General features: G+C 40.8%; 1 protein-coding gene across 1 annotated transcript in view; it reads left to right on the plus strand.

Annotated features, from left to right (window-relative positions):
* The window catches only part of opcml (opioid binding protein/cell adhesion molecule-like), a 168885-nt gene extending 156760 nt beyond the window's left edge, over window positions 1-12125 (plus strand). Inside the window, exons 4-7 of the mRNA XM_019876222.1 lie at window positions 2939-3076; window positions 5009-5129; window positions 6472-6623; window positions 11080-12125. Coding sequence (XP_019731781.1) covers window positions 2939-3076; window positions 5009-5129; window positions 6472-6623; window positions 11080-11177 — 509 coding nt within the window. The 3' untranslated portion in view covers window positions 11178-12125. The remainder of the gene's footprint in view (window positions 1-2938; window positions 3077-5008; window positions 5130-6471; window positions 6624-11079) is intronic.
* The last annotated feature ends 1033 nt before the right edge of the window (window positions 12126-13158 follow it).

A 13158-nucleotide genomic window follows, 5' to 3' on the forward strand; every position in this document is an offset into this window, starting at 1 on the left:
CGGGGGCCCCCGCCGGCTTCTCCGAGATCGTTTGCGTTACCGCACTGGGCGCGGGCGCGTCGCGCGCCGGACAAAAGAGCGACCCTTCGCCCCCCCCCGCCCGCGAACGGGCGGGGATAAGGCGCCGAGCCGACCCCCCCACCGACGGCGCCGCGGCCGCGCGCCCCTCTCCGCCCCTCCAGGTTCGGGGATCTGAACCCGACTCCCTTTCGATCGACCGGGGGCGACGTAGGCCATCGCCCCGCGCTTCCGAATGGCGTTCGCCCATCCCTTAGGACCGACTGACCCATGTTCAACTGCTGTTCACATGGAATCCTTCTCCACTTCGGCCTTCAAAGCTCTCGTTTGAATATTTGCTACTACCACTAAGATCTGCACCTGCGGCATCCGTGCGCACCGCGGCGGCCTTCCTACTCGTCGCGGCTTAGCCCTAGTGGCGTTCCTCTGCCGGCGACAGCCGGGTGTGGGCCCGACGCTCCAGCGCCATCCATTTTCAGGGCTAGTTGATTCGGCAGGTGAGTTGTTACACACTCCTTGGCGGGTTCCGACTTCCATGGCCACCGTCCTGCTGTCTATATCGACCAACACCTTTTCTGGGGTCTTACGAGTGTCGGCATCAGGCGCCTTAACCCGGCGTTCGGTTCATCCCGCAATGCCAGTTCTGCTTACCAAAAGTGGCCCACTGGGCGGCTCACATTCCACGCCCGGCTCCACGCCAGCGAGCCGGACCTCTTTCCCATTTAAAGTTTGAGAATAGGTTGAGATCGTTTCGGCCCCAAGGCCTCTAGTCATTGGCTTTATCGGATAAAACTGCTGTTCGAGCCCCAGCTATCCTGAGGGAAACTTCGGAAGGAACCAGCTACTAGACGGTCCGATTAGTCTTTCGCCCCTATAACCAGGTCGGACGATCGATTTGCACGTCAGGACCGCTGCGGGCCTCCACCAGACTTTCCTCTGGCTTCGCCCTGCCAAGGCATAGTTCACCATCTTTCGGGTCCTATCGCGCACGCTCAGGCTCCACCTCCCTGGCGAGGCGGGTTGGTGGTGCGCCCGGAGACATCGTACCCCACGGTACCGCCGCCCGCCCTCACTTTCATTGCGCCAGGTCGGGTTTCGTCAGGCCTTCCGACTCGCACGCGCGTTAGACTCCTTGGTCCGTATTTTGTATGTGGACTTTTTAACAATTTGATGGGTGGGATGTAAAATGTCCTCCAATTCTGGAACAACCTCGATCAGTCTAGTAGCTCTACACGTGCCTGTTACAGAGCTAAAACAACATTTCCACAAGTTTACAGTTGACAAATGACCGTCAAAAAGATCCTACAGGCACACACATCACCAGTGTGATGCAACTTCAACTGGCATCAATTTCATGAATGACAAATGCCTCTTTGTTGTTCTATATTTATCCCTGGCTCTCTATTTTAACAACTTGTGCAGTGCTTGTTGATTGAAAACTTCATAATTTATTTAAATCTATGCCAGCATAGTCTAATTTAAGTTTGGAATTAATTTAAAATGTATAAGAAGTGTATATATATATATATATATATATATATATATAGTCTGATGACATGAACCTAGGAAACAGGATAAAGATTGAGAACATTGTGAACATTTCTCCAAACTATTTTTTCAATTCTTTTTTTTTTTTTAACCTCTGCACATTGACTGAGGTCGACTCGGTTATGCAAATTAGGGCGCCATAGGCACATGGTGTCATTTAGGATGAATTCCTAGGATGAGTTAAAAGCCAAAGAACACAAATGAGTTTTGGGACGAGGTTTAAAGATGTCGGAAAAGGCTCGATCCCCTCTGAGCCTCAGCCTAGTTCTTTGTACCTCTAATAATGTCTGGTCCACAGACCTGAGGTGCCGAGCAGGTGTGTAGGGGCGGTGGTGCTCAGAAAGGGAAGGTGGGGCGAGGCCATTTCAAGATTTGAAAACAAATAAAAGGATCTTAAAAAGAACCCAGAGTAGGAGTTATGCGCTCCCTCTTACGAATACCAGTCAAGAGGCGAGCAGAGGCATTCTGGACCAACTGGAGATGCTGAATGGAGGATTGTACAGTCTTACAGTAATCCAGCCGGGATGTGACAAAGACATGAATTACTGTTTCAAAGTGCTCATGAGAAAGGAGAGGTTTTACTTTCACCAGCTGACTAAGATGAAAGAAGCTGGATTTAACAACGGCACCAATTTGCTGGTCCAATTTAAAATCACTGTCCAGTTTAAGACCCAAGTTTGAGACTGTTGGCTTAAAATAAGGAGCCAGGGAGCCAAGTCTACAGGACTGGATGTACCACAGCCACTGGGACCAAACACAATCACGTTTGTCTTCTTTTCATTGAAATTCAAGAAATTTTGTGCCATCCAGGTCTTGATTTCCTCCAGGCAGTGGCTTCAATGAGAAAGAGTCTTTTTTTGCTCAGTGGGACATACCTGTAGATCTGACAGTCATCCCGAAAGCAGTGGAAGGAAATACCATGTTTCCTTAAGATGGAACCCAATGGGAGCAGATACAGTGAGAACAACAGAGGCCATATAATTGAGCCATGTGGAACACTACATGACAGTGGAGCAGTACGTGACTCAGAGCAGCCAAGGCTAACATCAACATCGGCACTAACCTGGCAAGAGCCAGATTGATACGTTAATCACTCAAAGGAGTTCTCCACAGTATTTTTCTGGGACCGCTCCAATGTGTCTTGCTTGGGTAAAGGTGGGACATTTAGTCCAATACTTTTGCGCTGATTGGGCGACGCGGCAACTTGTGCAGGCCTAACAAACTTTTGTTTTGACCAGTCCTGGCAACGGATGAAAATGTTGACACGGGCATGCATTTTAATGCATGTGTTACTCTGATATGAATTTTCATAGACCAAATAAAGTTCGGTGTACATTTTAAACACAAATCTTTCTTCCTTTCTCCTTTACAGGCACTCACACATTTGTAACAGAAGGAGAGCATCTGGAGCTCGCTACCATCAGCAAAGATCAGTCCGGATCATATGAGTGCATTGCTTCAAATGACATATCCGCCCCTGATGTGAGGACAGTACAGGTCGCAGTCAACTGTAAGAGTCATGCAATCACTTTATCTGACAACAATTAGGGTGGTGCGTGTCTGTGATCTAAAAAAGGTGGATGAATTCTATATGCCTTACATACTTAAGTCGTGTATGATTTCATAGTACTGTATTAGTTTATTTACAGAGAGGTGTTTTAATAATAACAATAATAATACATTTTATTTGAAAGCGCTTTTCATCATACTAAAAGACACTTTACAAGAGCTTAAAACAGGGGATGAAAATGTACACTTAAAGACAAGCATACATGAGTCACAAAAAACACATTTAGATGAACAAAAAAAGCAAAAATCGGTAAAAGAGATTAAAAGGTGTTAAAAACATTGCGGAACAGGTGAGTTTCAAGAGATGATTTGAAGGATTGGAGGTCAGTACAATTGCGGATATGTTGTGGTAGAGTGTTCCAGAGGGGGCGGCGACAGAGAAGGCTCAGTCCCCCCAGGTTTTGAGCTTCATCACGGGGATAGCGAGGAGGTTTGTGTTTGTGTGGGGAACAGGGAGCCAGTGGAGGTTTTTAAGGACGCAAGTGATGCGATCACGAGCGCGGGTGTGGGTGAGTAGACGGGCGGCGGCATTCTGGATGTACTGTAGTTTATTGAGGAGTTTGGAGGTTGTACCGTAGAGGATGCTAGTGCAGTAGTCAAGGCGGGAGGTGATGAAGGCGTGGATGAGGTTTTGAGCGGCGTTGAAAGAAAGTGAAGGGCAGAGACGAGAAATGTTTTTGAGGTGGAAGAAAGCAGTTTTAGTGATTTGGGTGATGTGGTCGTCGACAGAGAGGTTATTATCAAAAAGGACACCGAGGTTGCGACAGTGAGAGGAGGGGGACAGGGTGCAGTTATCGATAGTGAGGTTAAAGTTGGAGGCTGTTTGGGTGAGGGACCGAGGACCGATTATTAGCAGTTGAGATTTAGTGCAGTTAAGAGTGACAAAGTTTGTTTGCATCTAGGATTTGATATCTGAAAGACAGTTAGACAGGGTGGAGTGGGTTGTTGGGGTAAATGATTCGGTGGAGCTGTACAATTGGACGTCATCAGCGTAGCAGTGGAACTGGAGACCAGGATGACAAATGATTTGGCCGAGGGGTGGAAGGTAGAGAATGAAGAGAAAAGGACCAAGCACAGAACCCTGGGGGGACACCTTGGGACAGTGGGGCAGTGTAGGAAGAGCAGTATGTTGATTTTGTCCTCTCATCAACATATGTGTCAGTATTATGTTTTGATACGTGCTGGAATATTGATATACCGTATTAAGTCGCTCCTGAGTAAAAGTCACACCAGCCATGCATAATAAAGAAGAAAAATAAAACATTTATAAGTTGCACTGGAGTATAAGTCACATTTTGGGGGGAAATTTATTTGATAAAATCCAACACCAAGAACAGAAATGTACTCTTGAAAGGCAAATAAAAAAAATAGAGAACAAAAGGCTGAATAAGTGTATGATATGCTAACGTTACATGATGCATAAACAATGAAATCAGAACGTGCCTGGAATGTTCACCTAACATATTTAGACTTATTCAGATCATTATAGCAAAAAGAAAATGCTAACAAGTTTACCAAATCATCTGTGTCACTCCGAATGACGAAATCAAATGTAATCTTCATCCACGGTGTCACTTGAAAACAACTGCACGAACTTCGGAGGTAGAAGATGCGACACTTCCCGTTCTACGTCGCTTATGTCAGACTCATCGTCAGTTGTTTTTTAATCAATTACCACCAATGTGGAAAGTATCAACAGAGCTCTAGAGCACCCTCTTGTGGTTTAGTGTGAAAATAACGTGAAATGATAGAATGTGTTAATTATCCCTCGGGAGTCCTCTCTGTATCATTAAACTGTATCATCCAAGACACAACTTGTTCGAGCAGGAATCTCATGTCATGAGTCTAAACATGTTTTTTATGTATTTTATAGATCCTCCCTTAATTTCTAAGGCAAGGGGTACAGGTACTGCAGTTGGACAAAAAGGAGTTCTTCAATGTGAAGCTTCGGCTGTGCCTCGGGCAGATTTTGAATGGTACAAAGAAGATCGCAGGCAAGTTTCACCTCGGAGCTCGTTCATTGCTATCCAATGCATTAATGCACAACGCAGAAATTCTGAGAGTTTTAGGTTGTGGTTTCACGCTCACACATCATGTATGATGTTTGAAATTAGATTACATTTTACCTCGCACTAGATTCAAAATCACACGAATTGTGAATTTTACTATTCAGCTGCTGATCAGAAAACACAATTTTTCCACAAAGTACTAAAACCGTTGGACAAAATTGAGCCAGGGTCAAAATAAGTTCAATTGTGCATGCTCGGTTCATCCAGAATTTTCATCCAAAAGGCCAATTTTTAATGAGTAGTGCAGTTGACAATGGGTCTCTAAGATTGGAACTTATTTTGATTTACAGTACACTGGAAATAAGTGTACAACATTGTCATGCGTTTAACTTTTAATTCCCATTGTTTAAACATATGAGTTTATTCAACTTAAGTTTCCAATTTTTATTCAGGTAGAATGCAATTTATTGATTTTAACCTAATGCAAATTTACAGCAAGCTCAGTGGCGTGCCATGAACCTGTCACAATATAAATTCTTTTTAAAAAAAAAAAATTCTTGCATTGTTAAGTTCTATGAATAATTTTGTTTATTTTTGTACTGTTTTAATGTCTGGTTTTATTTTTAAATGTTTTACAATGTTGTATCGATAATGAATTGCCTATTACTGTATTCCAAATGCATTTTAAGCACTTTTTAAAAAAAAAATCGGCATTATGGTAGTTTTAAATCTTTGAGGCAAATGAAATGTATACTGTTCCAATGTACAAATGTGGTTTATACAAAGGAAAAACTTTCATCTTGAACTGAGGATTCTTTATATTAGGTCATTAATCCAATTTAAATTTTGTTGGCTTTGCTTTAACAAATGACAGTTCTTGAAAGTAAAACCCTCAGGTTATACCAATGGACAATTTTTTTAATTGATCGAGGACTAAATATTGACTGTGACGGATTGCTTCCATTTTTTTAGAAGTTCATGTAGTGTTTTCTTTTTTCTGTGGAGGAGATTTTCCAGTTGGTAAAATTTCAATTTGAAGCTGTGAAGCTTGTAATGCAGTTTGAACCAAGACTCTCTTTGTCATATGCCGATTCTGATATCATTTTCATGAGATTATTTTTTCTCATGGAAAATGTACAGGTATATTTAAATGGTTATAATTAAGATATAAATAGACATAACATTCATTTAAAGCATATTATCTGCTTTGTTAAAAACTCTGATGAGTCAGTTGGGAAACAGCCACATGAACTTATACATGATTCAGAGAAAGCTTACTTTTTTTCAAAAAAAAAAAAAATTGAAGTTGCTCCTGTCTGTATTTCAGGCTGTCCAATGGAAATAATAGGATCAGGATCGAGAATCGAGGCAAACAGTCAATGCTGATCTTCTTCAATGTTTCCGAAGAAGACTATGGCAACTACACGTGTGTTGCGATGAACACCATGGGGATAACTAACGCCAGCATAATTCTTTATGGTGAGTTCGATTGCTGAATTTATATTGTGTATTACATGGCAGAGGTCAATTAATGACCTCTGTGGGGCTTGTTTTCAGTGGAATGATGTGAGCTTTTAAATTTTTTTTTCCCCCCACAAGTAAGGCTGGTGCATTTACCACTTTGTGGACAACTGTTTTTAGGCAAATAGTTGAACAGTTTAAGAACAAAATTGAAGATATATTTACAACAAAATGGGGGGTTTCATCATCAGAGTATCTGCAGAAACCTCCGCACGAAAATGGCTGGGCCGAAAAGCAACACTGAATGCCCGTTGCCTTTATTCCCTCGGTCGGCCTCCTTTAAAAAAAAGAATAACTGTGCCGAGGATCAATGTTCCCTCGAATTTTTCATATGTCTGGGCAAACGGACAACCTCCCTGAGCATACTGAGGACCACTATGAGCAATATCAGAAGCGCTCGCTGTGGCCACACATTAGTATCACACCCGGGATTAAAGAAAGTTCATGGTTTATTATTAAAACCCATGTGCTGCAGTCGATCTAAACAAGTTTATATAACGCAACATACAATTTTACAAAAATTGTAAAAGTATTATTCCTGAATATTTATTTCACTTTCAACCACTCGACATGTTCAGTGGCATCAGTGCTATACATACACATATAGTTCTTATTTTTTTTCTTTGTATTTTTGCCCTCTATGGACAATAAAAGCGGCATTGTGCTATGACCAAAACATAAATATAAATCTATATAAATAAAACATGAATTGGAATATTTCATATCACACACTTTTTATGCTGTGTCTTTGATTTAAAGATGACGTGATGAAGAATACGCAAAAATCTACAAAAATTGTAGAAATTGTAACATATGGGGTAACCCATGTGTTACAAACATCGTAGAAATTGCAGCACAAGGGTTACAAGGATCAAATTACAACAGCATAAGTCTACTTTTAATATAACTAATTTGGCCCACTTAAAATGAAAAAGCCAAAACTCATTGATTGTTCATGAGTAGTGCTGTCAAGGGATTAAAAAAAGGTGAGATTAATTAATTATGATCTGTAACTCATTGAACTAATTAATCCATATTTTAATCTCATCTAAAAATTGAGAAAATCCTTATTTTCGTTTTAAATTCATTACATTATTGAGCATTTAGGCAGATCAAAAGATTCACATCACAAAAAAGTGGTATGATAAAGTATTTTATTGTTTTCAAACAGACTTTGAACAGATGCCGTCCAAGCCATCTACTTTCTGCTGTATTTGAGACTAATCCCAAATCCAACTTGCAACCTTTAGTTTCGACCACAGGGGGAATATCACTGTTTTGTTTTTATAAATCTCCAAATAATTACAAAATAAAAATAAAAGAGAACACCAGGTCCATAAAAATTGCTTAGGTTAACATACCAAAAACTGTAAGAACACTTTTCTGAGCAATACAAGTACTGAACATGGAACTTGCTTCAGATAATAAATAAAACAGACCCTTAAAGCACACTTTTCTCCGCCGCACTGGTATTGTTATAGAGCGTGCATGAGCAGAGCACATGCGCAAGTCCTGTCAATGTCATGATTGGCTGCATAGCGTCATCGCATCGTATCGTAAGATTGGCTGGACACCTGTCACTCACTGAATTACACTGCAAAATGATGCTGGAAAAAAAGTTATATATTTATTTCATTTGCAGTGTGTTCGCTGCGCTAGACAGGTTTTCTTGTGAGCTGAGAGTGTGCGACTAGTGCGCAGTTGCTCACTATTTCTACTAATTCAAGTTATAACTTGACAATGCCAAGCGAAAGCCATATACAACGGCGTTACTTTGTAGTGATCTGTGTGTCCTGCCAGCAGTCCAGACCTGTCTCCCACTGAAAATGTGTGGCTCATTAATCACCAAATATTGCAATGGAAACCCCATATGTTGACCAAGTGAAGTTGTACATCAAGCAAAAATGGGAACAAATTCCTTTTACATAGCTTCAACAATTAGTCTTTTCACCTCCAAAAATTTATTGAGCATCGTAACAAAGTCATATCCATGTCCCGGTCCCAGCTTTTTGAGAACATGTTTCAGGCATCAAATTCAAAATTTGTGAATATTTGAAAAATCACAATTTCATTTACCAGTTTGAACATTAAATATTTCTGCAAACAATTACTGTATATTCTGTTTTATTTATGTTTCATACACTTCTTCATATGTCTGGGTTTCGGGACAGTGTGGCAAGAGGATGCCTTATCTTACAAAGAAAACCATCCAAGCCTGGATCCATTTTCCAAAAACACGTTTGAAATTTCAGAAAAGAATGTGGAAAAATGTGTTACAGTCCGATGAAACCAAACCATGGCTAAAAAGTTCAACACATTTTAACCAAAATTTGAAACTAAAAGGAGACTGCTCAACACCAAAACAAACACCAATACCTACAGTCAAGTATCGTGGTGGGAACATCATAATTTGGGGCTGTTTTATTTCAGATGGAACTGGTGAGGGTGGAGGGAATAATGAACAGTTCCACACACTAATCAGTGTAATATAGTATATATATATACACACACTATACTGATGTACTATATATGCGGCACGGTATTCAACTGATTTGCGCATCCGCCTCACAGTACAAAGGTTGCGTGTTCGATTCCAGGCTCCGGCCTTCCTGTGTAGCGTTTGCATGTGGCCAACTGAGGAACTTTACAAAACCTGGTTAAAGCCGGTCAACCCGGAAAGTGTTGCACGTGCGACCTTCAAACTTTGCACACTGGGTGTCAATGAAGTGAAATCGCCAAGCTCGATTGCTACAACTCTCAAAGTGGTTTCCATGGGCACTCCATACCCCTTCGAGAACCAGGGGGCGAGTGTATGCTTGTCTTGTCGCTTGGAGTGTCTCCAAGTCACTTATTCGATGTGGTGCGTATTTTATTCAGCAATTCCAAAAGATAGATCATCTAACATCTGTTTTATTTCTGGCTCATCTGCCAGAAAACTGCCTCACTAATGTCATTACGCATCCTGTCAAGAATTAGGCACAGGTGGTTTGGACTCAAGTGCACAGACTCAAGAGTTGGGGGGCAAAAAACTTTTAATCCAGGGAAAAGTCGGTACACGTGAAAGACAAAATTATCAGGCAGAGACCAAAAAACAGGGTTAAAAGCCAAAAAAAAAAAAGGCCCCGGTACAGAATGACGATGAGAAGACAAAAGCGCTGGAACGTGACCTGAGTCGAATCAACCAACTGGCAAAGAGACAAGACACGCGAGGGGAATATATACAGGGCTTGATTGGGGATGTGAAACAGGTGAGGGCAAAACAATCAGGGAGCAGGTGACACAGACGAGGAAGGGGCGGCGAGGCAGAGAGCAGGCAGTAAATCATGACACATCCGTATTGAACTGAAGAAAAATAAAGGCATACATCGTGCAAGAGTCATTAAAACAAAATTTAGCAGTAATGACTGATAAAACAAAAATGATATGAAAAATTCAAATAAACACACATGAGACAGGCATTCGTTAGAGACTGACAGACAAAATTCCAAATCCGTCTGTGCTTAGTCGGGCATCCGTCAATGATGCCCACCTCTAACACTTAGTGATTTGGTCATTTGTTCAGCTGTACCACGCTGAACTTGATATGTGCTCGAGACAACTGAATTGGTTGAAGAATTTTCGTTGTTGTGTATGACATACCGTATTTTCCGGATTATAAATTGCTCCGGAGTATAAATCGCACCAGCCATAAAATACACAATAAAGAAAAAAAAACAAACAAACATAATTCGCACTGGAATATAAATTGCATGTTTATGGGGAAAAGTATTTGATAAAATCCAACACCAAGAACAGAGAATTTAAAATAAAAATCAAATAGCGAACAACAGGCTGAATCAGTGCACGATATGCTAACATTACATGACGCTTAAACACTCAACTGAGAACATGCCTGGTATGTTCACGTAACCTATTCAAAGTTATTCAGATAACTAGAGCATAAAGAACAAGCTAACAAGTTTACTAAACCATCAGTGTCACTGCAAATCACTAAATCCAATGAAATCTTCATCCTCCTTGTCACTTGAAAACAACTCCGCCCACTCAGGAGGTAGACGATGCTGCTCCTTCTTGTACGTCGCTTACGTCAGACTCATCGTCGACTTATCAGCAGAGGCCTAGAGCGCCTTCTTGTTGTTCAATGTGAAATAGCATGTGAAATGATACAATAATGTGTAAATAATTTTACACATCAGTCACTCCAGAGTATAAATCGGCCAAACTATGAAAAAAAACGGTGATTTAAATACGGTATATAACTATTAAATGACAAATGACATACCGGTATATTTGACAACTTAAAGTAGCATGAGAAGTTATGCTGAGGGTTTTTGTTTGGTTATTTTTGTTTGTTTGTTTTTTTGTGTGTGTGAGCTAAGCATGGTAGAAATGTTGCATTTTTTTCCCCCCTCAGGACCTGGCGCAATGCATGATGTCAACAGGGCCGCTGTTTTGCCCCAATTCTCTTTATGCACCTTGCTGATGATGACCAACCTGCTGCTGGAGTTCTGATGTTTCAATGGGACTACCTACAAGCTTCTTTCTGCATTGAAAAAGAAGAAACTGTTGCCATGTAAAATTTAGGGAAGGGAAAAAAATGAAGAGGCGCCAGTTGTTGGTTTTGAGTTTTCTCTTATTTTGCATTGGAGTCTGTCCCCCTCAAAATGTGTGGCATTAATCAAATGAAGGGAAAAAAATCGGTGCATTCTAATTTAATGTTGATCAAGTCCTGAGTTTGTGTATGCCCCAAACTTTTGTATGTGAAAAGAAAAAAAGAAAAAAATAATCAATGTAACTGTTGATGGTTGACTGTTTCTTGCCCAATATCGGAGTGCACATTCTGATGATTATTGTGTAATGTCGATGTGTACTATACAACTTAACTTTTTTTAAGTACATGATAAAAGGGAAATTGATTGTCGAGTTTAATCTGACTGTATTTTTACAGTTATATGCAAAACAGAATAAGACACTCTTCATGACGAGCAGTAAAAACACAACATGATGAATTCTCAGGCAAGTCCTACTACATCATGCATCGAAATTGTATTTTACATTAGCGTGTAGAAAATGTATAGATCTGTACAGAAGAGAAACAGGTTAAGATTTTGTTTGTTTATGTACAGTAGATCAAAACTGTAAAGCTGGCCTCCACACAATAACTGTGTCATTGCAGCTTCATGGCATATTCATACAAAAGCACTGATGTTTTTGTTTTTTCTGCTGGGATGTGAGTTGAACATGTTTAAAAGTACTGCAAATGTGTTGGTGTGAGTTGTGTGAATTAAGTCTGCTTGTTTTGTACATTAGGTTGTCACAACGTACTTATGCAATTTGCACGACAAATTAAAGAAACGCCTATTTGTTGTTTTTTAGATGGGAGGGGTCACATTTTTAAAGTGTGAATTACAGTACATATGCATTTTTATAATCAGCAGATTGCGGAGCCACCTAGAAAACAGGTATGGGAATTTTCGAAAAGCAGTGTTTCCCGTATTCAGTAACGTTTTAGACAATTGCCCAACAGTCACTGTAAAATGACCTGTCGTCAATAAAATTATGCCTGACTGAGTAGCAGTTCATAAATTTCGATGCAAACATTGGAAAAAATACATTTCAAGGTGATTCACCTCTATCTCAAGAGTGTTTTTCCATATGTTTGACTGACATTTATTTTATGGCATTAATGGGAAAAAATGTTCGAGTGTTATTTGTTTGATTTGTCCGGGTCATGCAATTGAGAACAGTTTATCATGTGCAATGCTGTCCTGTCAGCCAACGGCAGAGTAAAACAAAGCAAAAATACAAGCAAATACAAATATATAGACAACATTCGTGTCATCTTTATGCACCTTTAGTTTTTATTTGTCGGGGTTTGGCAACAAACAAGAATATTTGAAGCAGAGAAGTTGAATCATCTTCAACGAATGTACCATCGAGTAACATGGTGGATTTTTTTTTTTAAGTTTAATGGATGGGTGCCTTAAACCCAAATTGATAAAAGATGAATGGGAAACTGTCAGAGATTTTTCTCGGACAAAGTTAAAGAAATGACTCGGCACACAGGAAAATTGTCTTCAATATCGGCGGGAGGGGGATCTCTGAGAGCGAACGACGGTAGTTGCTCCGATGATCACACTCTCGAGCTCCCTTCCCGCCAATTCCGACTTTTATTGTAACATACAAGGAAAACACTGCCCCCGACATTTGCATACCGCACCCCCGGTCCGGCCCCTCGGTAGTGATTGGTTACCTGAGTTTAAGCTTTGAACCACCAGTACATTGGCGCCTTTCTGTCTGGTCCACACTGTATCAACATGTTGCAGACTTCGCGGACGACAAATGTCGCCTGGGCGCGACGGGTGTTCTCAACTCGTCTTTTGTTGTTCAACCGCTGTTCCCAAATTATTCATTCCCCTTTTGTGACCGAGTTTCGCCCCCTCCCCTGTGATTGCCCACCTGCATTGACGTGCTAATTGTGGACTTCAACAGC

Source organism: Hippocampus comes, unplaced genomic scaffold (assembly GCF_001891065.2).
Source record: "Hippocampus comes isolate QL1 unplaced genomic scaffold, H_comes_QL1_v1.1 scaffold119, whole genome shotgun sequence".
Classification (NCBI taxonomy): domain Eukaryota; kingdom Metazoa; phylum Chordata; class Actinopteri; order Syngnathiformes; family Syngnathidae; genus Hippocampus; species Hippocampus comes.